The sequence below is a fragment of the Drosophila guanche genome, unplaced genomic scaffold (genome assembly GCF_900245975.1).
Source record: "Drosophila guanche unplaced genomic scaffold, DGUA_6, whole genome shotgun sequence".
NCBI lineage: Eukaryota > Metazoa > Arthropoda > Insecta > Diptera > Drosophilidae > Drosophila > Drosophila guanche.
The window spans coordinates 3,448,759-3,474,145 of NW_022995752.1; the positions used below are offsets into that span (position 1 = coordinate 3,448,759).

Genomic DNA, 25,387 nt, shown 5'->3' on the forward strand with positions numbered 1-25,387 from the left:
TATTTAATGTAGTTATTTTGTATCGATTTTAAAATGTTTTAAATCCTGTTGCAGGATTTGCTTCAGCTATTTAAGTAAAAAATTACACAAATAATAAAAATAATTATAATGGAAAAAAATAAACTAAGATGCAAAATCTGGGAAAATATAAATTTGATTTATGTAGTTATGTTGGGGCTTGGAGTTGGGTGTGTTGATTTTTTTATGCAACATATAGCATCACTGGAATAGTCTGTTGGTTGCCAGCAGCTGAACAACCTACCTGGCATTGTTTCGAGTGGTCTTTTGTCTGTGTTCTTGTATGTATATAGTTTTGTGGCCATATCTGGCTAAAGACATAGGTTTATGACATATATCTAAATATATATAACTATAATATATATATATAGTTTATAAGTAGACATGTGTGAAATTGCACTATAACTAAATGCTACAACATTTAAAAATTGAACATCCCATTTGGACTTCATTTACATACAAAGATTTATACATATATGTAAATGTATATATATACTAGATATATATATATATTTATCGAAAATTCTAGCAGCTCTTCTTCTATCAAACCAAATTGGTTTTGGCATTTATATAAATAGTTTTATATAAGTTTTTTATGTATGTATACAAAAAGTAGCTAGCTGCTTAAACTTAAATTTAAATTTGATTTTGCATTTTTTGTTACTGCCTTTTTGTTGTTGTTTTTGTTTATAGTAATTTTTTAAATAAATTTTCTTAGTCTTTTCATTTTCCATTGTGTGCTTTAGTTTACTCTATACATAAGTCATCGGTATATATTTCATTCATATACAGCGAAAAACGTTATATACTTTTTATCCATTTTCTTTTTCCTTCTTACTGGAAAACTCATAAGCCAGCAACGAGCAGGTGGGATGCACGCGCGGGGGCGATTCCGAATATTCCCTCCAAGCATATGGCATTCCTCATAGATATCAAAATACTTGTACATACTTATGTATAATTCGTGTATAAAAATTTTGGCAATTTTGCGCATAGGTTTTGGGTCAATGCTCGAGGAGGGATCGTGATCGGGGTTCCCCGTTTGCGGCAACGACTGCTGTTGTGGCTTTGGGTTTTTTAGGCACATGTTTTCAGAGCTTATAGGTAGAGCACTTAACCCTACAATAGATATATCTAATACTAAATATGTAAAACTTCGTCGCCGCCAACAATTGTCAATGTTCTCCGCGCAATAGCTCCATCAGCAAATTGAAATCAGCTCCATCGCGTGTCTTGATCGTCAGCATTTCTTTGCCCAGCTGTTGGAAATGGGAGTGTCAGCGAATCCATTGTTTTTCAAAGGGTATTCCAGTGAAACACTCACCTGACATGTGCGCTGCAGGTCGGGTATGCGCAGCAGCAGCTCACCAAACTTTGAGGGCGTATCCGGATAGTGGGCCAGCGTGTAGGCCTGCAGGCCCTGCAATGCCTTCTCCTGGCACTCGCGCACTTTTACCGCCTCATGCAGCTCTGTGGTATCTGGTGAATAGTTAGGGTATTAAATCGGAGTTTGAATGGACATGTTTTGAGGCTTACCTGACTGCAGCAGCACTATCACCTTCATGGCAACATATTCGTAGCGATCCACGCGCAGGCGCCTTAAATGATCCGTCAGATTGAGCATGCGTTCGATGCAGGTCTAAAAGGAATTAATTTGTATGATGGGGATTATTTTTATGGGTTGTTAATAAACAAAACATAATGTAACCTTAAGAAAATGTACTTCTACTGGGAGAAAAGAGCCTAATCAATTAGAGGATAGATAGTTCAAAGAGAATTACAAATGGAAGGAGCAATGGAAAGATATTTCCTAAGTTTCTGAATGATTCCGAAAACATAAAAGCGAATAAAAACATCTAAAAATGGTGGGAATACCCGTCGGATTTCTTTTGAAACTTCGTATTTATAAGATGAGAAGTCCAAAAATAAATAAATTAAACAAATTACTGAATTGAATCCCTGCTTGACTGAACAAAAGAGAGAGAGAGAGAGAGGCAGCTAATATTCGTGGGAATGTTATTGCAAAAATTCGTACAAGAGCTTTCAATTGAGTTTAAAACGGAACAATAAATGCGGAGCTCATATAAATGAATCAGATACACATTCAGGAGAAATACAGATAAAAGTAAACAAAGTCTTTGAATTATTAACAAATATAAAAAATACACCTATATTTAATTGTCTAATTAAAAAATACATTCAATAGGACTCAAAGGCTATGTTTATTTTCTTTGTCAGACTCGCTTTTCCGTCTAAAAGCTTACATAAAATGTAATAGCAGCTTTGGTTGATTTCACCACTCCTAAAAATTCAAAGAATACGCCTAAATGCACTAAATGATATACAACTTCCTAAAAAGTAATTATAAAAAAGAAAGAGTTGGTATTTATGGCAAAAATCACACACCTGAAGACCATTCGTTTTGGCCTGTGATAGTGTTATCTTTCTGCCTTGTGACATCTTTATCTCGCCGGGCGTATCAATCGAACGAAAACAGCAGGAGAAGAGCAACAGTTCGCACCACGAATTGATGAGCAGACAAATTTGATCATCAATCTGAAAAAAGAGACACAGACGATGCTATTATAGTGTTCCGTTCAAAACCCGAAATGAAACCATATTTACGCACCGAAATGTTCTTAAAAAGTGGAAGACTCTTGCACCATTTGACAATCTTATAGAGACGATGATCGGCCACATTGCAGAGATGTGCAATCAGATCTGGATTGGCATTCTCCCCATTGGATGAGAGACCAGCACTGGCCAGCAGTGGATTCGTCAATTGTTGCTGCTGATGCTGTTGCTGTTGCTGCTGCTGCTGATGGCTCTGGTGTGGTGCCGTTGATGCGACCGACGATGACGATGATGATGAGGAGCTGCCACCAGTGGCAAAGGCGGACAATGGCTGATTGATGCGGGCCAGCTCTGCATCGGTGTACTGCCAAAGATGTTCAACATCCATGATTTCCTGTTGTGAAAAAAAGAGAAAACATTAGTCGAGGGATCATCTAAGGAAAGTATCTTGGAAAACCCACCTGCAATAGCGTTGGAATACTGCTCGCTCTTAACGTCTGGGCATCGTTTTCCTCTGTTTTGATGGATGCTCCACCCAGACTGGGACTCGCTGGCAGTGATGTGGAACCCGAATAGCCATTCATCTGCTGATGTAGTCTCTGCTGTTGATGCTGATGATGTTGCTGGTGCTGATGCTGATGCTGGTGCTGATGATTGACCGCTGAAGCTGCCGCAGCGGCTGCCGCCGCTTGATCCGGACTTAAGAGCGGACTCAACATTGAATTGGGCAGCGTGTAGGAGCATTGATAGGTTGAACGACCGCCACGCGTGCGATCCTCGCGTATGGCCTCCAGTTTCATGCCCTTCTGCAGGCACTTCTCGAACCGACACGCGGGGCACTTTTTTCGCGTGGAAATGCTCACCTGGCAGGGTCCACCGCGAACGCACACATAATTCTTGCGATTCTGGACGGTGCGCTTAAAGAAACCCTTGCAGGACTCGCAGGAGAAGATGCCATAGTGGAAGCCACTTATCTTATCGCCACATATCGGACACGGAGAGTTGATCAGCTGCTGGCGGGATATGCCAGCCGGGGAGGCGGGCAACGAGCCGGATCCCAGCGGATCCATGGCACTGGAGGCAGAGTCCATGCTGAGATTTTGTGCCGACTCCTGGCTGCAGGAGCCACCACCACCCACCGATCCGCCCGTTGAGGTGGCCTCCACTTTAAGCGGCCTGTAGAGCATGCCATGATGATGCACACCATTGCCATAGCTGCTGCCTGCGCCGTTTCCTCCCGCTGATCCGCTGCCCGGATACATGGATCCGGCCGGTGGGGCATGCCGAGCCTGAATCGGCGAGTGGGTCGGACTAAACTCCGAGCTGTAGCTGTAGCAACTGCTGTGCGAGGCATCGCTGTTGTTGCGACTCAGCGACGGCGTGTATGGGGCATGCCGCGACGTCAGCGGCGACTGCGATGGTGAGCTGTGGGTGTAGACGGAATGTATGGCAGAGTCGGGACTGGGATTCGCGGGCAGCGGCAGGTGGCCCCCACTGTTCGACTTGTTGCGCGTCGTCAACAGAGGGGAGTTGTTGTCCCCCAGGGGGGGCTCATACTTGAGATTGATCGGATCGCTCTGGGTGGGTGCCAGCTTCAGTTTGGCGGGACCATTGCAGCTGGACACCGGATAGGCGTTGCTTCGCGGATGCTGCAGCTCGCCGGCAATGTTATCCAGCTCCGTTTTGATCGGTTGCATTGTGGGGCAGGTGGTGGACGCCGCCTGAATGGGCGTGGATGTGGTGCACTCCTCACTCTTGATTACCGTCTCCGTTTCCATCAGTTCTGCACCTCCACTCCCGGCGCTGACGCCGTTCTCCTCGGGTTCGCTCAGTTCTCCCTCCCAGGACATGGGCCGTGGGCCGTTCTTATCCGCCGCTCGCCGGCGCACCTTTAGGTTCTCGATATTCGTGAGCTCCGCCTCGGAATCGGACTCCTCCTGGTCCTGCTGGTTGTGCGGCTGCCCACTGAGCGGTATCCTCAGGCTGCCATGATTGTAGTTGGCGATGACCGGCACCAGATTGCCATTCGGCGTGGGAAGCTCCTCCAGTTCACATTTAATGTTCGTCACGGACACATTGTGACGTGATGGTGTCGTCGTCGTGGTCGTGGCGCTGCTGCTCGTGCACATATTCACGGGCAGTTGATAGCTGCCCGTGCCCCCCATTGGGGCACTCTGCTGCTCAGCCTTAATGCTAGACATGTTCGGCATGACTGCTGTCACCTTTTGCTGCACTTATCAGGGCATCCACTTTGAATGGATTTGCTGGCGGGAGGGGAGTATCTTCCCTTCCTCTCTTATCCAAATATTCTATATAGTATCAAAAAGACTTTTATTTCTCAGTTTTGCAATTTGTAAAAATTGGAGAGATGTCGTTGATGCAGTTCCATTGTGTTGTAAAACTGCAAAGATTTAAAGAGAGAGAAATGCTAATTATTAAGGGTTTTTAAATTATTTAATGACTTAAAAACAATTAACTTATTTTGAATATTATAAAACTTAAAAATTAATGAAATTCTTAAAATGTATTAATAAAATTCTATTCATTTCTTCTTTGACAAAAATCGAGAAGGAACGTTGTGAGACGCTTCACTACTTTTATACCCGGTACGCAGTCAAAAAAAGGTTTTTTTTTCGAGGCACATAAAAAGTGCATCATGGCTCTATCGAATCTGTGTACCCTTTACTCTGTATAAACTATGAGCACCAGGTAAATAAATATTTAATTTTTAATTAATGAAAATCAAAGAATTTAAAAAAGTGGTTTCCTATGGGTCCGCCAGCTCTTAAATACAAAATCCAATAAAATTCCCAAACATTTTTCAAGTTTACGTTTTAATTGCCTCATAGCTTTGGCAAATTCCCCACTTTATGTTAATTAAATAAAAGTTTCTACAACCTTTTGGCAATGAGTCAGTGTTGGATACTCCGCCCCCTCCTAGAGATTTGCTTGGCAACAAGCACAAAGAGAGAGCCACTACTTATTTAGGATCTGAATAAACCCCGACGACAACAATAGGGTCAATGCTACCACTTATGCATCCACATCCACCCACCCTGAAGCGACCTTGGCCCGAGCGTGCCCGCCCCCGTAGAGCATTCAACGAACGGCCACTTATGTTAATTGAGGTTATGCCGTGGCAGAGCACACCAACATACTCCCGCTATGTACTCTCTCTGTCGCTCTCTCTCTCTCTCTCTGATGCGTATATTACATTCATTCAATTCTTATCATCAGCTCTACCTTCTCACTCACTCTGGCCCGTTGTTTCGTTCTCGTGGTTTGGTCTACCACTTGAACAATAGCTTAAGCAATACACAACTATGGGCAATGGCCAGCAGCCCAACGAAAAATGTCAACGACCCAACAATGGGAGGAGGAGGGCGATGCGATGGATTGCAAAGTGGAGAGAGGGAACTGGGGAGAGAGCGATGGAGAGGCACACAAGCCGATGGTATTATAATAAATTTAAGGTACATTAACCCAACGACGCTACGCAGATTGTGGTGGGGGATATCGTGGCATGGCAGCTCTTCGGCAGGGCCAAGGGCGAGGCCACACCTGGTATTAAAAGGGGTGCGGGTGCGGGTGCGGTTGCTAAATGCAGGGGTGTAGGTAAGAGGGATTTTTGTATAGGAGCCCCTATTTAAAAAATGATTTCATAAATTGTTTCATTGAAAATTGGTTAAACGGAATTGGTCGAATTTTCTTTAAAGTTCTTTCAAGCATAAAAATTAAAATGACATGTGTGTCAACCTGTATTAATATAGTTCTGATAAGAAGTCTACTTCTAAGCGCTTAATTACTCGAGAAAATAAGAATATTCTCCCTCTATACAAATTCTGCGCACACCCCCTTAACTGGAATCCTATTAAAATATGTATAATAACCGCTGCAGACTATTTTCCAATTGCACAAGAATCAATAATTTAAGGAAATTACAGAATCCAACAAGAACGAACTCGCACGACCCTAAATGGGGAGAAAAAAATCTTTCTTGAGCCAAGCCATTGCATGCAAAGAAACAGACAGCAAAGACAGCGAAAGAGAGAGCAGTGAGAGAGAGGAAGAGAGAGACCGAGTGGAGTAGGAAACGTTGAGAGAAAGAACGAGTAAGAAGCGACGCGCAGAACGGGCAAAGGACGACCTTCAAATAATGTTGAAATTTGTACGCAAACGACCTTGCATACAACAACAACCACGCCAGCGACTGAGGCGACGGAGACGACGACGAAGCAAAACCACGAAGAAGTCGACGAAGGCGCGCACACATAGGCATACACAAAGACGCAACACATGCGCGGACAACAGTCGAACGCCGCGAGGGAGGGTGACAAGCCGAAGAGAAGAGAGCAGAGCGTGCGTCAGTTTTTTGCTTTGCTCTTTCGTACACACCCTTCGCGAAGGTATGATGATTCTGAGAATATTTCGACAGTGCTACAGAACAGGATCGATCTTATAAAGTGTAAAAATATAAAATGCCATTCAGACTACATACTGTACATTCAGACTGTACATAGTTAAAGCTTATATCACGGACAGGGTATCAAAAGTCTGCTGCTAGTATTTACTCCTGATTTTCGTTTTTTTTTTTGGGTTCAGAATAAATAATCATAGGCAAGTAGACAAAAGAGAGAGAGAGAAGCACCGAGAGAGTTTAGCAAAAAGAAAACAAACAACAATTGTTTTATATTAAAGTGCCGCTCTCTATCCTACTCTCTGTCTCTGTCTGTCTCACTCAAATCAAGTATCGTTCTCAGCTGCTGCAGTTGTGTGGGTGAGTGAGCGACGCATGTGAGAGAGCATTTGGTTTTGGCTGATTTCAAGTTCTTTCTTTTCGGGGGAAATACCGTGGAGGGGACTGAGGAGGCCACTCAAGGGCCGACAACAAATGCAGCCAAGCGATTTTTGATGATGCCTTCTCCGCTCTACTCTGCTGCTGTTCTCTGCTCATCTCTCTTGTGTTCTGTTTCTGTTTTTTGTCTGGATAGAACTGTACCCCCCACACACACACATGTTCGCAATGGAGTACGAGCACTTTCAGGCGGAAGTGTTATTGTACTTGGAGTACAACGACATATCCACACGTGCATGTGTGTGTAGGTATGTATGTGTATGCATCTGTGGGGGTAACGGTCCCATGGTTGATGGAATGCAAATTGAATGGGCGACGATGTCGTTGGGTTTGGCCTTGGATGGGGCCTAATGAAGGCAGCAGTTCCCTTGGGAGGACCACATTTTGTGGCACAAAATGTATGCAAAATGACAACAGGGTCCCTTGGATGACTATCTTGAGTTAACCTTCTGAATTTGTATGTATCCTTCTAGGTACAGCTTAGAAATGGCACTACAGACTTCAGTCTTCAAACAGCCTCCACTATTTCTAGCTGACCAACACCTTTGACTGTTCAACACTATCTGGATTTTTCCAACACTCCCACTTAAATGTACATGACACTCGACCGCTCTTATCGTTTGGCCAAGGTATGAGATCAGTGTACCCTCCAGGGCATACATACTTTCAGCATTGCAACATTTAGCCATGATCTAATTACGCTTACTTAATAGTATTTTGCTCTTTTGGTGCCAGGGCAATTAGCATTCCCATTCCCCCACTGCACTCCACCTGAGACTTCTTGTAGCGCCGCCTATCGCATTACGGGTTGGGGGAGCCATGACATATTACGACAAGAACTGAAACTGCATACCAAGAGATATTTCGAGTTGCTGCATTGCTGGATTGCAGCATTATTGCTAGTTTGCAATTTGACAAGCCCCTGAAATAAACCAAAAACGGCATACCACAGAGACAGGCACATAGCACAGGCTAGCGGAGGGAGTGAGTGGAGTTCAGTTCGGTTCAGGCCAAGCGACTGATGGCCAAGAACCCGCTCTATAGACAGAACAGACAACCGGGTTGGGCCTCCAAGCCAGAGTACATATCTACATGACTCCGACATTGCCGTCTGTCGTTTATCGATTTTTATCAGACTTTTGACTTTGACAGGCCATCGAAAGCAACTTCAACGATACAGAAACAACAAAAAAGCAGAACAAAAACTCCCTCTCTCTCTCTCTCCCGCTCCGCTCTAAGCTTTGGCAAAAAGGGGTTGACCTTCACAGCTCTTTGTTGTTGGTTCGTTCTGCGGAAATGCGTCCCCTAAAAAAGAGTACATCGCCTGAGTCCCCCTCCAGTCTGTCTATGAAAGAGCTATCTGTGGATACAAAAATCCATGTCAATAATATTCATGACATTGACATGCTTTGTGGGGCATTATACCCAAACGACAATGCCACACACATACCCCCAGTCCACAGTAAACAGACCCCCAGTCACCCAGTGTTCTTTTTTGTTTTGGTGGTGGATTGTTTCCACACGTTGCATAGAAGTTTTGCTCACTGAATGGGGAACTTCGTTTCAATTATGCGTAACATGAAAGCGAATAGGAAGAGAGAGGAGAGAGCGGAGTGGAGTGTAGGAGGGTTTTTTCTTCGGGTTTTTTGGGGATCTGCTTTTACGGTTAACGACTGCACACACAGCACCCCCACAAAGGGCTGCTCGCTTTGGACTAGAGGGTTGCTGATAGGGCGCTCTAATTGGGGACGAAGGCATCCCCTATTGAATTGGCAACTGCTGGGGCTCTTGGGTTCAACATTTTGTTAGCTTTGGGTGGTACGTGCGTGACTGACGAAGAGGAGTTTGTGATTAATTCCCTAGAGAATGTTTTTGGGCGGAACCAAGCCGGGAGCAAACCGTTTTATTTTGGCGAAAAGTTGGCAGCTTTGAGAATTTAGATATGTATATTTTTCCACTCTAGAGTCGTTTATTATGTTGCAGACGGATATTAAGTTAACCTCAAGAGCCACCTCTAAAGGTTTCTGAAGAAAAGTTATAGATTTTCAATCACAATGAAACAATGTAACATTTCTACCAAAATTCTTTCTAAAATTGAGAATATTTCTTTGAAAACAGAAGAAATAATTGAACTTTAAGTCAGATTCTATGTAGAAGCTGGATACATACATACATACATACACTTTGATACATATGGAAATAATGACTGAGTACCGGGTACATATAAAAGTTGTGACGCGTTCCAGCGTCTCAAACCGTTCCTTCTCGTTTTAACTATCTTTTGAAATACCCTTTTGCAAAATCCGCTATAATAACCGCTATATGTATTTACATACTTAAACAACCAACCTACACCCACCCACAGCAGCAGAGCTTCATACATTAGAGCGTAATCCTCATCAAATGTTGGTTTGAAGCACATTCCACAGCACAACCAACACACATTATAATCCTTAATGCTTACATAACAGACAGAGAGGGGCCACGGAAGGCCAATTTGAGCTGCAGAAAATATGCAACATGCTTCGCCACAGTAAGCGTTAGATATAGCTACAGAGATTCCAGATTCAGTTACGAGGTGTTTGTGTGTGCTTTTTCTGTGTACCTCCAACACCTTTCGCCAATTGCAAACAAAGACCCCTACAGCCGATCCGAGTTATGTGTATTGCTATAACACTATAACTGGGGGATAGCAGAGAGCAGTCCGAGACAGAGAAGAGTACGAGACACAGGGAAATACTCTGGGAGTCCAACAATTGTAAATTGCATTACCTGGCCAAAAGGGGGCAACCCCATACCATTTTTTGCTCCGCCACTCTGCGAGTGTTGCGAGCTTTTTGATTAATCACCTCGACCCGACTGCTGTGTGGTATGGTAGGGGTTTGGGTGAGAGAATGCGGCATATTGTGGGGTAGGGGAGGAAGCATAGGCATGTCATTAGCATAATGTGCAACAGAATGTGCCTTATGCAAAATGGCAAACAAATTGCAAAACATTGTGCTGCAAACAAAAAATAACAAAAAGCCAACAGGTTAGAAATATCATAGATACAGTACCACATGCAGTACAGTGCTTAATTAAAATGTAATATCAGTTTGGTGATTACAAAAAGATTTTTGTTATACTCAGAACTAAAGAAGTATTTGCATATGTATATAAATTGATTTTTTTTTAACGTTCTTAAGAGCTTAGATAGTTAGAAAATACTGTTAAATATTCTGAAAATAAATTTCAGATAATTCCTAAAACTTTTGTGTCCTGGAATATATTTTTTGTACTTGTAGCAGAAGTCTTACGCGTCATGCAGTAGCTCCCCACAGTCGTTATTTGGCACCAGTTCTGACTGAATTACGTGTAAAATTCGTTTTATATCATATATATATCAATGAAGGTAATACTTCTAATACTACTTAAGTGCTTTATCTCCCATTAAAAGTTATCCCAAGTAACCAATTAAAGGAGTAAAAACTCTAATACTCTGACGGTTTCCTGATAAAATTAATATTATTTCACTTAAAGTAATTAACCACCGGTTTTTTATCCACGAAACTTACTGTACTTCTCGAAATATGCTATCCACACGACATCGCACATATGACACTAGCCCCATAAAGACCCGGATTGAAAACTGCGTGGTCGTTGTAAACCGATTGAATGGTCACGTCTGAGTTTCCTCCTAATGCCATTTGCGGGCATTTAAGCTATGGAAAATTATAAATTATAAAAAATAATGTGTATACATACATTCTACATATTTCTATATACATATGTATGTATGTACATATGCATTATGTCTTTATGTACATACATATGTGCAGACATTTGAAAGAACTTGATTTTCAACAGGTGCGTCGTCAGGTCTCGTCTCTTGTCTGGGCATCGAGCATCGATATGGCGACCGTTTCATTCGTTTTCGCAGAAACAACAGCAACAACAACACTGAATGAGGGAAAACCGGTACAAGAAGTGCACTGGAAAAACTACTTCTAAGAAGGATTCGATGGTTTTTAATGCTTGCCAGTCACGTGTAAACGTTGAAGGATGCAGATCCTTAATTACAGAAGAGAAATAAAATGTTGGAGGAACTTTTGAAGGAATGACGTTTCATGATTTATGTTCTAACAGGAGAGAGTATTTGTCATTGCAGAATTAGGGAGTTAAAGAGTGGATGGAACTTGAAAGTCGATTTTAAACTAAATGGCAAAGATGACAGTCACACGTAAACATTAACCCAGAAGAAGTCCAGAACAAAGGTGAAGGAAGGAGATATTTCCAATTCCAATACTCTTATGGATATTCAATTGGACTTAAAAAGGTTTTCTGTACGCTTAAAGTACCTAAAATAAAATGAGATATTTTCCCTTGGTTTCCCAGGCATATTCCCTAATCAAATACACTTTCACAACTTCTAAGAGGAGCAGGGTGGCTCGATCTTCTATTCTCCCAGTGCATTTGCAGTGCGCAAAAAGAAAATACTAAAACCAAATAAAACGAACAAGTTTTGTCGCACAGTTCCAGGCAAGGCAACAAAACCAGAAGACAACTTTGTCAACGTCTCTGGCAAACCGCGCCGTGTGTCGAGTGCAGCAAAGCCACCGCACCAAAGCCAGCAATCTAACCAATCTAACGACCCAGACACACTCCATGGACTGTGCAACTCTGTAAAGCTGCAGCCAAGCCAACTGCATGCCCCAAAGCCTGCACCAACCAACCGCCGATCCACCGATCCACCTTCCAGACAACAATTTCGGGGCGTTGCACAGTCCACAGTCCACAGTCTTTCAGGTCTTCAAGTCTTCAGTTGTCGTCTGCATAACAATTATGGGTTTACCGTTCGACAAACAGGAAATGTTACGCTTGCGCACTTTTTTTGTATTCTTCTTAATTTTTTTTACGCTTTTTTTTAAGTTTTTTGCATTTTTAATGGTTAGTGACACTCCCTGATGATTTTTTCATGTGCAGAGCTTTGGCATCGCCCTCTGATGATTTCTGTTCTTTCGCTGTAATGATTCTTTCTCTTTTTTATACCCGGTACTCGAAGAGTAAATAGGGTATAATGTATTTGTTCGAATAACGGTTGTATGTAACGCACAGAAGGAAACGTTTCCGACCCCATAAAGTATATCAATCGCCGAGTAAATGTCTGTCCTTGTTGAGCACCTGGCTCTCAGAGCCTATAAAAGCTAGAGCCACCAAATTTTGCATCCAGACTTCTGTAGGCTTACACTGTTACAAGTGTATTTAAAAAATGAGCCCCGCCCCCTTCCGCCCCGCAAAAGTTCGAAAACCTCCCAAACCTATAATTTTGAAGATATAAGAAAAAAACGCCATTCCGTAGGGAAGGACCATATCTATCAGATCACCAAATTGGGATCCGATTGGACAATTATTATAGCCAGAATGAAGAAATTAGTTTGCAGTGGCTAAACCCATCCTGTCCCGAAGTTTTTGCTGTTTTTTTCACATTCACACTCTGCTTTTGCAGTGTGCGGCCTCTGCCTCTGCCGCGTCTCTGCTTCTGCCATGACTCTGCAGTGTGTGGTTCTAGGGAAGGGGGCGAGCTAAAAGAGAGTGTTGGCGTGAGAAGTGTTGTAGATGTAGATGACAGATAAAGAACAAATTTAAAATTTGATAAAAAACCTCTAAGGGACAGATGTAGTACTGAGTGCCGGGTACAAAAGTTGTGTCGCGTAAGAAGCGTCTCAGACGTCCCTTCTCGTTATTTTTGCTGATGAAGCCTTCTACCAATGATTAATATCTTCTTAAAATGATTCCTACAATGTTTCTTTGTCTTTTCCACCTACGCTTCCCCGCTTTCTCTCTGGCACTATTCCTTTCCTCCAATGTTTTTCCTCGTTTTATATGTCATCACTTTGTTGGGGGTTTATCAGGTTCGCGGGGCCTTCAACCCATCGTCGGAGTTCCGATTGCGCGGCACTATCAATATCAACAAAAGATAACACAAATGAAATGGAAGAGGATCGGCGAGACAGGCGAGAGAGAGGGGGCACAAGGGAACGGCACACCAGACTACTCACAAAAGTTTATTTATAAAAAATTTGTTTTGGTTTTTTTTAGCTTTTAACTTGTTTCCAGCTGTTCCCTGCGATTGCCGCCTCAAGGTCGTTTGCATTGTATATTTTTGCTAAATAAAACTACAAGCGATTCGGGGTTTTATATAATACATATAATAGAAATTAGATTCCCGGATCAACAAATGCTTCCCGGGGCTACATCCACCTCTGCTTGGATTTTCTACCAATATCAGAGTACTATTTACGATCATAAATCACTGGGTTCTCTAGATTTTGATATCAAAAACGGGTTTAAATTCTGTTCTTTCTTATTTAATAAACACATTTAGTTCAAAACTAATGGCAGACGCTTTTAATTTAATTAATATCAAATATACAACAAAAATGAATAATTTATATGTGGATTTTGCAAACAAGTTTTAAGTCTCACATGAGATTTGGTTTTTTTGCAAATATCATTAAAAAAGGTGAAAAAAGGCAGCATCATAGAAAAATAGTTGAGTTTTATGTTGAGATTTTCCCATGACGAGATATCTCGAGCGGTGGCTCTGGACACCGATTTGGTCTGATGATCAGAGAGGATCTACACTAAGGGAAAACCCCATGTCAAGAGTTATGAATTTTTAATTTAATTTCAAGTATTTTAATATGAATAGAGAAAGGCCTTTAAAAACGTTAATCATTCCCGGGGGGAAAAAGATCTTTGAACTCTATAATTAAATAAAGAATCTTAAATAAATAGAAAAAAATACGTTAGGTATGTTTTTATTTCTTATTAATTATTTGCCTTTTTATCTACAATAAAGCTCCCACAAGTGCCGTACAATTGCTCTATACAGTTCAAATACATTTTATTCTCGTCTTTAACGTTTTTTCTCAGTGTACTTGCATTGCACTTTGCCTGCCGTTTGCCACGCATTACAAAAAAAGCAACAGCAGCAGCAAAAAGAAGGCCTGAAGAGTAGGCCTCTTAAACAAAGTCATTAAAAAATGTTGGTAGCCTCCACTGGGAGGCTTCGCTGCTCAGCGGCGCATGCAAAGCAGCAAGCAGGCCCCTGAGACCGGAGGAGCAGTTCAGGAGCAGGTTGCCCCGATTGACCAGAGAGTGGGGCCTGGCCCCAAGCTGCAACTTGCAGAATGGCACTGGAGAAAATAAATATGAAGATATTCCCGGAAAAGGAAGAGGAGCCTTGGAATACTGCTGATATTTGTAAAAAAAATCTACATTTTATGTTTACTAGAAAATTAAGATGTTATTTTGCATACAAAATTGGAGATTATAACCGGATGTTTCTGTTTAAATAATGCTTCACCCAAAATGCTTTCTTAAAGCCTTAAAATCATCTGTAAGTCTACTGAAACTTGATGAATTTCTTGAGTAGTTCTCCCAGTGTAGTCTCTGGGGCACTGGCACCTTCCAAATAGCCGCACGACGACGACCAACCGATCGACCGAACGCCCACCATCGATGCAACGCACTGAAAAACGTCTCGCACATTGGACTTCTTTTACTTTTTCTAAGCCCCGGCGGACTCGACTCCAGTTGGACTCGCTTTTAGAATTATATTTTGTTGCCACTCTTTTTTTTGTTGTCGGTTTCGGCTTTTCTTGTTCTCTTGGAACTCGTTTCAGCAGAGCTCCGGCTGCGGCTCCGGCTGCTGCTGCTGCTGGGTGGGCATAATGCAGGTCTCGTTGTTGCCTCTGGGCACTGCCCCTGCCTCCGACTTTGCTCTGCCTCTGACTGTGACTGGGACTTCGACTTCTCGACTCTGCGTGCGTTTAATTAATATCAAAAGCCAACTCGCAGCGACGCGTACGTGCAAAATACAAGTATACAGCTGGAGATGCTTACTAACAACAACAAAAAAGTGAAGAAAATATACAGCGAAAAAAATATAATAAAAACTGCAAGCTTACAACAAAAAAATGCATGCTTCAAAAAGAAAAGAAGGCTAACTGCAGGGGTCCACAGCTGTTGGAATACCCTCAACGAATGATGGTTCTTATGGCTTAAACTCTGTTTAAGATCTTTGACGTATAGAGAGTGTAGAAACTTGGTATATTTATATATCGGATATCGTATATAGGAAGTCGTATTATTTTTAGAAATTATACCATTTTCTCAAACAAAGGACTGTTTCTTAGAGATTTTTTTCACATTGGCTATCAGAAAGAGTCATTAAATATTGATTACATTTCCCTGAGCTTTAAATCTGTGAATAAACCAGAGACTGCGTTAGTCTGATTGAATTATATTCAAGTAAAAATAGATTTTTCGCACATATAATAGTTTTATGTGCGATTGTTCATATAATATGGGGGGGATGTGATCGTTGCGGTACCGATTTAAATTCAGCAAAAGCCCGTTTCTCACTTTATATCCAAGGAAATACATCACCTCCCAACCATAATACCTTCTGCTAGAGTATCAGTAAAAAAAATAACCACAAAAAATCCCTGTCAAGTTGTTTTGGGACAAGGTTGTTGCCGATCAAATGCAGCTGAGTGGCGTGTTGCTGTTGCTATTGCTGTTGTGAGTTAACTGCAATTTGGTTGCATGCGTGTTGGCATTCGGCTTTTGGCCAAGTTAGATGGCAGGCTATTGGGTTTTGGTTCGTATTTCGATTTTGGCATGGGTTGGCTGGGAGTTGATCAAACTGTTTTTGGCAGGTTGCAATTTATTAAGTGTTATTGTGTAATCGATAAACTGGAACGATTGCCCCGGATTAAAATCGATCCAAAGTGAGGTAGTGGCAAGGCAAGGCATTCAAGTAATTTTTGCGAATAATTACCAAAGAATTGTGTACTTTAAAAGTTCTTTTGGCCAATCGTACATACAGTAAGACCACATATTATTAGTACACCGTCATTACCCAAGTTTGAACCCCTATAAGTTGGCTACGGTCTTTTAAACTTTTTAACTTTTAAAAATTAACTTAAGAAAAAAAGTACTTTTTTGTCAGTCGTCCGATTCTTTAAGTAAAATTACAATATTAAAGGTAACATGTACCATGACAATTTATGTTTGCTATATTTAGTCTTTATGACGGCTAAAAGCACTAGAAACAATCTTTCCCCCAAGGTATTGGTGCCCCATGAATTAATATTGACCCCCTCCATAAGCAGTACCGTTTGCAATAGCTGCCTCGCTAAAATGTTGGGCTTCCGTATTCTTCTTTACAAATTTTGCCACACAGGCTTCATGGAACTCAAGTTAACTAGCCGTAGTGAAATTTTCAGCTAGTTGCAGTTTTAAATGAGCCAGATTTGATCCAAAAAAGATACATTCTTGTGTCATTTTTTTGGATGGGTCAAGGTTGACTTCGAATTATTACCAAATGGAATGACACAAGGAAGCCAATTGTTACTCAAAATATAGTTTAATACACCCTTTTTCATATATCCATTAAATAAGACCACTCCAGCTCCAGCTGTTTCTGTTGTCTGTTTACGTTGACCGTACGCCAAGTTCAAACTTGTGTTATGACGGTGTACGGGAAAGGTTCGATTTAGATCAAAGGATTTGTTCCATAGGGAAAATCAATGCATTGAAGATTTATTTGGGGTCTTGAGAATGTAGATTTTATATCTGTAGATAACTCTATAGAAGGTATAGCTTGTTCTCGTAAGAATTTAAATCGAACGATAGAGAAGGGATACGAGGTAAAATTATAACTGTTAAAAAGGAATTCCGAAAATGGACAGAGAGCAAAAGAACTATCTATCCATGGAAGCTGTTAATTCAAGCATCCCAATCAAAATTGGAAATAAGAAGGAGACTATTATTATAAGTATTATCTGCAGCTTCTTAAATTAAATCAGAAACAGAAAAGAAGGGCCACAATACCAGAAACCAAATACAATATTTCCTCTCTTAATGTCCACACAAAATACTGTTAGTTTCAGTACACAGAACTAAGTGATGGTGCTCCACTCGCCTTGGCCCTGTGCCCAAAAGTACTTCTCTGCCTTCCACCTCCCACTCTCTTATCTAGTTGCTGTACTGTCTCCCTCTTACTTGCACTTGCAGTATGGTTAGGTCTCATTCTATCACGCTCTTGCTCTTGCACCTTTGTAATGGATGGGATGGGTTGGTCTCTCACTTTGTCAACAGTTGCATGGCGGCGCACAGCTCCCCAATCTGCTGCTGCTCCTGCTGCTATCTTCTTCTTCTGCCGTCGTGTGCATCTCTCCCGAAAACGCTCTCCAACGCGCTCTATCTGTGTCTAAATCTCTCTCCCTGTCTCACTTTACGCGTTGCGAGTGCATTTCCAGCTGCCCCTCTTTTTTTTCCACTTTACTATTACATTTTTCGGGCAAGGTCATCAGCGAGACAAAGTCAATGGCCGCCAATGACCTCTTCTGCGACTGCCTTGCTCGCTTGCTCTGACTCTGCCTCGCTCTCTCTTTGGGTTTGGCTCGTTCTTCAGCTGCTCTGCTTTCTCGTTCTTCGTCGTCGTGGACTGTTGCTGCCGCCTCATTTTACAACTTGTTCTTGGCATTGGCCACACACCAGAAGGAGAAGAAAAGCAGAAGCAAGCGGAGCAGGGGACAGGGAGTGCCATACATGCAGACGTACAATACAAAGGTGTGTGGTGAGAGAGAGAGAGAGAGTGGAACGGGAGTAACATTTAGAGGAAGGTGTGCTATGGAGAGAGGTTGGTACATTTGTAGGTTTGTGGCGGGGGTAGATGCGTTAGGAGGGGGGAGGTGGCGGCGCACAGCGCGGAGGTAAGCAAAGCCAGTCAGCATGACGTGTTACTTTTTATTGTTGCTTTTGCTGCTGGTGTTCTTTATGCTGGCTGGCTCTCTCTCTCTCTCTCTCTATCTCTCATGAATTTCTCTTTTGTAGTTTCCTCTTTATTTGCTTTGTTTGAGAGTTTGCCTCTTAAATACCCTTTAAATTTAAGATAATGGGTAGGATGGGAACCGCAGTTTGAATGTAACGCAGGGAAGGCAGAATCTATTTCCTCACTCAAAATCATCCATCAGCATTAAAGTAAGAGGATAAAATATATATTTTTTTAATTTGAATTTTGCGAATGATTTCCTAGACATGAAGGATTCACAAAGGGCATCAATCACTTCAAATCTCGATATCTAACCTTCTCTTCTTGTTTTTTTTTTTAACGACTTGGCAACAAGTCTTTGTCGCTGCTGCGGCTTCTTCTTGTTTAGTTCTTGCCAATGTCTGAACGTCTTTGGCCTTTCTTTTGTCTGCTTCTCTCTCTCGCTCTGGGCACAAACTTTGCTCACATATTGCCTCTTCGTTCTCCTCTTTCTTTGCTTTAGTTTAGTTATTCTTTATGTCTTGGCTGCCTCTGTCCGTCCGTCCCGCAAATGTGTCCAATGATCTCTTTCGTTCTTTGAGCTGATTTTTATTGTCTTTTGTTTTCGTTGGCCCGTTCGTTCTTCTCTGGAGTTCTACAACCTCCGGCCATAGATTCACATCCATCCATCCGTCCTCCGTTTCTTCGTACCATCTCTTCGTACACTCCTTTCATGTCTTCTTCCACGTTTTTGTTTTCTTTATGCATATGTACATTGCGCCTGTCAATTATCATTGTCACCCGCTGGCGCTGCTGTTTGCCAGAGTTTGACAACTCTGTTTGATAACTGATGGTAGAGTTGCACAGGTGTAGATTTTCTATTGCAACGGAATAATTCAGCTGTAATAATTATCCGATTTGATTTATTTTTGCAGAACTGCTTAGAATCAGCTTAAAATCTTCAGCATTGTGGCTACTAGAGATTTTTTTGATATGCGGTTTTAGATGGAACCTAGGCAAGGATACAAAATTATTATAATATTCCTAATAATCACAAAAATCTGTATCACAAGTTTAATAGCTCAAACTCGCTTAGATTCTGGGTTGTAGTTGTTCCTTAAGAGGTCTCTTCCAACTTTCTTCTTATCAAGCCCCTGTTCATCGACGACTCTGCGCCACTTAAGCAAAAACATGTCCCAATCCAGAAATAAATGTATATACAAGCCGATGAGACGCCATAATAAGCAACGCTTCAAAATATATGTTTTCTCAGGTCCTAAATTAAACGAATGTCCTTCAAAACGGGCCACCACTCCATCACATTAAAGATCGCCAACAAAAGGCATGGCCAGACGGACACAGAACAGCAGAGCAAAAATAACACAGAGAGGAGAATCGTAAGGCTCGCGTTTAATCAAAACAAATCCAGTTCATGGGAAGCAGAGAATAACCCCGCGTTCAGGGTGGGGCGCAGAGTGGGAGCACCACCATACCAGACAATGCCATAAAAAAAGGGAACAAAAGTGTGGCAACGCGCGAAAACTCAACAGCGCACAGGGGCAGAAACGAGCGACAGGTATACACCGGGAAGGCACTGACAGACAAACAGACAGAAGGAAGAGCAAGAGCAAGAGCCAGCCGCTTAAAGGAGCGTTTCGTACATAATTTCAAGGATTTATGTCTTATTCAGGCGCTTTAAGACCCGAACTCGAAGTAGAGGAGAGCCCTCACCAGGCACGACAAGCCTGTTTTTTATATTTTGTTGAGCGGTGGTTTGTTTTGATCTTCATTGTGTACGAGTATAAACGAATCGGTTTCGTTCATATGAGGTCTGGAGGTCAAAGCTAAATGAATATGACTATAAGTTTAAACTGGGCATAATTGAAGTGATTTACTTGTGCAGTCAAAGCTGATTAAAATGAGGATGGGACTAAGTTTTGTTAATGATATTTTATTGATTTTTATAGAAGATATAAAATAAAATATATGTAGATCTTTTAAGGGGAGTTAAATACCTTCTTTGTGAATAATTTACTACTAAAATAAATATATTTAACGTAGTTTTTTATGCTCTGACATCTATGTATGAGACGCTGTAGCAAAATGCCTAGAACACTTCAATTTGTACATTTTCAGTTTCATTGTAGTTAGAACATTTTCTGGATTTCTCTCTTTATGATCTCCCAATAAAAATCACTATCAATAAGAGTACAACTCTAAATTCTAAAGGTTCAGGGGCGCAACAATAAAACGCACAGTATTCCTCTACTGTGAAACAGGTGTTTATCAAATAATTGTTTACTTATCTCTCAAAATATTTGCTCGATTTGCCGGCATACAATACATTACTCAGACACATCCACAAATCACGAGACGCACTGGCTAACAAGTTTCCCAAAACCCACAGAAAAACGATGGATAGATAAATCAAGTGGAATATCCATTACATTATAGATACTTTCAGAAACTGAGACACAACAACAAGAATATAATGATTCATTGGGCCCAAAACGTGGCCGTGCACACACACACAGAAAATTCTATTTTATATACAACGACATCTCAAGGTCGTTGCTTGACTTTCTAAGGAGAGAAGGCGGAAGGGAGGGAAGGGGAGGAATATTCGTACTCGCGGCGTTACGAGTGCGCCACAACAGAACGGGCAGGAGAATCGCTCTTTGATTTTTATTATTTATTTATTTTTTGTGTGCGCTTCTCGAGTGTATTTCCTGTTTGAAATGTGCTAATTTCTTTTATATACTCGTACACAAATTTTGATTCTTATTTCTTTTCTTCTTACGTTCCTTTTGTGAAAATTATATGCCAAATGGAGATGTGGCGCTGTCTGGAGAGATTTGAATGGATATAATAAATTCGGGCGTTGTCAACCTGTTCCGCAAATCTTGCACGGGATTTTTATTATTTTTTGATGAATTGAGGGCATAAATTTATCATTTTACTCCAGGAATATTTTTAGTTGTCATATCAACTATTGATAAAAAAGAAAGTAGAAAAGATATATTTTGCAATGGTGTTATTTTTGCTCAAAAAAGAGGAAAAAGGAGGAATCAAAGGGTCTTTAAAATGGATGGATCTGATAGATTTTATGCTGCACAGTTTCTTTTCTCAACTCGAGACTTCACCCAAGTATTTTTCATGTCCCTTAACCAATCAAAAATCGTTTAATAAGCCCACTTCCAATCTCCGATCAATAGCCTATCAACACTAGTCATCGCAGAGCACAGCGGCGAGCAACACACCCACCGCAATTAATAACTCCACAGAGTATTACCTTTTGGTAGCCATCAACAGCTACGGCCCTTGTGTCAGTCACTCCGTCAATTAATGAGAAAACCAGCTCAAAGAACCCCACCACCAAAGATGTATTTTCTTGTTTTTATTTATAACACTGAAGGTCAGCTAATAAATCCACCAAAAAGCCACGTTTAAAGGAGCTCCACTACGCTTTCAGACAATCGAGAAGGGGGGGGATCGAAATTTATGACCATTAGCCAATTTAATTTATGCAAAGATTGAAAAGAATAACTTTGATGATGAATAAGAGAGAACACGAAGATGCAGAACACAAGCCAAACCGATAAAAATCTCATCAAATTAAGGCAAAACGATAAAAATTGATTGGCGCATGGGCCAGCAACTCCACTCCACTCCAGACACACAGCACACAACACCACACCAAAATGCTTTACAAGGTTTCCTCGTGGTCTCAGAATGAAATACAGATTCAGAAACATTTTTAGCTCCAGGTCTAGGCTTGAATTGCAGTTTCTAAAACATCTGAAACTTTTGCTTCAGATACTTCAGATGGAAGAACTCTAGATGATATTTTTGACTTTGGAATAACTTATTTGGCTGTAGTGGCTGAAAAAACTATTCGATCAGGTTGATTTTCAATAGATCTGTAGATAATATCTTTGTCAATAACTCTTTATAAAAAAATGGTTTCATATATTTTGAATTGTGAATGCCACAAGGGTTCATAGAGCTAGTTTGCAGCCAAAAGGTTCTCAAAATGATTATATCTGTAGTTACCTTAGGGAAGAGTATATTCCTGCAGATTTTAAGCATAACATCATATTTCTTCATCTATTCTCATAAGATATACCCTACTAATAAAGGGTATTCCCAAAAAGCTTTTTAGAAACCTTTTCTAATGCTCCATCAAAACTAAGGCTGGGCCGTCCGCCTGATCTCTAAAGAGCCAAGGGAAGAAACATTGAACTGAGACTGAGACTGTGACTGTGACTCTCCCCTGCTTCTGCCTTGTTCTTCTGCACCTTCTTCTTCTTCATCTACTGATATTTATGATTCTCCTTCTTCCTCGTTCTTCTCTGGTTCGTTCGTCTGATGACTAATCACTCGAAAATTGCCGCCAGCTATCGGGAATCGGCCTCAGCGACTGCGCGACTCTGGAGACTCTTTGGGCTCCAGTTTGGATTTTGCTTTGGTTTTGGCCTTTGCTTTTTTTGTTCCTCTCTTTTGGGCTGTTGGTTTGGTTGATTGGTTCCACTTCATACACCAGTCCACTGCCTGCTCCCGTTCTGCTCTCACCCATCAGCCAATCTGCTCCCCTTCATGCTCTCCCCCTGGCATCCACTCTGCTCCCTGCGTCCTGTCATGCTCTGAGCCACGGCCGAAATGAAACGTGTTTCTTCCTGTTTCAGGTTTCTTTTTGGTTCTCTTTTTCTCTCGTGTTTTTTTCTGTGGGTTTCGTTTGAGTGACGCTTCATACAGTACTTGCATACACGAGTACGAGGCGTGTATGACGCATACATGACGTTTCCAGAGCCCCGCTTGAGGTTCGGTTCCGTGTGTGGATTGGGTTGGGGTTGGAGTTGGGGTTGTCAATTATCTGTTCGTTGCAGTGATACACGGGAAAAGCTGTCTTATCATTGATACACGGCAAGAGCTGTCTTAACAGTAATACCTGAATATGTCGGATAACATACAATGTTGCTACAATGTTGCAGCATTGCTAACGGCATTTGTAATCTTTTGACCGCAGAGAATTTGAAAGAAAGTCGTTTCCGCATTGCGTTTTCACAGATTGATGGCTGGGAAATCTAATTTTTTTGATTCTAAGTATCTATAGACGGAATATTTTCTGGCTCTATATCAGATATTATTAGGTCTCAATAGCATATTACAATTATCTGATACCTGAAAGGCATCGGAAATTCCTCTTATGGCGGTTAAAAATGTTTGTACCTTTATTGATTAATTTTAGTACATTTTGGGAAAGTTTTACATGTACTTTATAAAAGATTTGCATCCAACATTTGAGTATGAATCGTTTCTAAATTTTTTTAGTTGAATCCCCATGTTTTTATTCGTTTTATGGTTCGTTTCAGCACAATAAAATGGTATAAGCCCATATAAAATGTCACTTTAATATTTGGTAAGTCCCTTCCTATTCCCAAATATCAATTATAAAAAACCCCCCTTTGAGGATTTCTGTTGCCAAACTAAAGTTCAATTTGCAGTTGAAACAAAAAGGCTTCCAATTGTTACACAACCATCAACAGCAGCAACAGCAGCAGCAACAGCAGCAGCAATAGTTTTTGGTTGCAACTGCAACTGCAGCAGCAACAACATTTAGGCAACATGTTTTTTTGTTGCACCATGCCATGGCCCCTGCCACACAAAGCAGAAAACAAAACAAAAACAGAAAGAAAACAAAAAACGCCAAGCAAAAGCACAAGAAATTGGCCAAAACGATCATGTTTATATAGACACATATACTATAGGCAAAAAGCTACAGCGAATGTCGGTTCAGGCAACGGGCTACACACCACGGCAGTGCACGGCACACGGCACACACCAGGCCAGACCACAGTTATGGCAATTGGCAAAGTTGGCAGTTGGCGAAAAATCAAACAAAATGGCAAAATAAAACAACAACAACAGCAGACGGCCAAAAGGCAACGGGCAAACTGCAGCCAACAATACATAAAAGTACCGGAAAGCTGGAAAGCAACGAATTTGGAAATACTCTTGGAGTTACGTTAACTTTTTGGGTAACTGTAAGAAGCTTTACAAATTATTTCTGCACTAAAAAGAGTTTAATTTATTTTTGAATATAAGTTAAAATATCAGAATGTGTTTTTTGAGTCACATGTTCCCTGTTATACCCTCTCTGAGGAAGCATTAAAATGGCAAAAAGCAACAATGTTTCCAGCGCACAAAATGTTGCGCTTTTCAAAGAGCTGCAGAGACTTGTGTCTTTTCAGCAACTCCCCCCCTTCCCCTATATGTCAACCAGTTAACAGAGATAAATATAGAGAGAGATCGAGCCAAGTTCTTCTTCTTTTGAGGTTACCAACAAGGTAAACCTGCTGCCATGTTTATTGTATCTTTTATTTTGATCTCTCTCTCTCTCTCTCTCGCCTCATAAACAATAGAACAAAGCGCCAAAGCATTCTTGATGTTTGCTGGCAAGAACAACTATGGAGGAGGAGGTCAATGTTGCAATTGTTAACTGCTAATTAGCCAAGTCCCAGTCAGCGTTACTGACACAGGCCACAAAGAGCGGGGGGAGTGGGAGAGGTAGCTGGTTCGAAGCATGTAAAAATTTATGTTTCTGTAAGTGGGGGGTGTACTACGCCTCAAGGCATCAATTCCGAGAACCGGTTAACAGCTGCCAAGCCAAAACCATCGAATGAGCGGAAAATATGATGTGGTTTCCCTCTGCTGTGTGTGGCAGTTCAAGATCGACATGAGATATGGGCTAGACTTCAATTATGATCTCCACTGGACGTCCTCCCAGAGTAATTGGAGAGGGGGTCCAACAAATTGTAAATTTATATTTATATTTTGTGTCGTTTTTGTTAGCAGTAGCAAAGTTGTTTGTGTTTGATTTTGATACTTTGAAAGATATTTATGAAACGGCATGAAACATGGTTAGGGATTTCAAAAACAGTCGTAGAACACATTTATTATATGAAAATAATTGATTTTTGATTGAAAGATCGCAAATAAATCACAATTGCCCAATAAATCGATGAAAAATCGATACTTACTTCACCTACAGGTTATTCATATTTATCATCTAAATTATTTCCAGATATTGTAACTTCTCTATTATTTCCTTGGTACAATTCCCATTTAATAATCGA

At 41.2% G+C, this 25,387-nt stretch overlaps 1 protein-coding gene across 1 annotated transcript in view; it reads right to left on the bottom strand.

Moving 5' to 3' along the window:
• Positions 1-294: 294 nt before the first annotated feature.
• LOC117587954 (nuclear hormone receptor FTZ-F1 beta) overlaps positions 295-25,387 on the bottom strand; it is a 29,225-nt gene continuing 4,132 nt past the window's right edge. Inside the window, exons 3-8 of the mRNA XM_034278957.1 lie at positions 3,054-4,993; positions 2,648-2,986; positions 2,425-2,574; positions 1,555-1,657; positions 1,343-1,497; positions 295-1,277 (exon numbers count right to left, since the gene is read on the bottom strand). Of these exons, the coding sequence (XP_034134848.1) occupies positions 1,194-1,277; positions 1,343-1,497; positions 1,555-1,657; positions 2,425-2,574; positions 2,648-2,986; positions 3,054-4,802 (2,580 nt within the window). The 5' untranslated portion in view covers positions 4,803-4,993 and the 3' untranslated portion in view covers positions 295-1,193. The remainder of the gene's footprint in view (positions 1,278-1,342; positions 1,498-1,554; positions 1,658-2,424; positions 2,575-2,647; positions 2,987-3,053; positions 4,994-25,387) is intronic.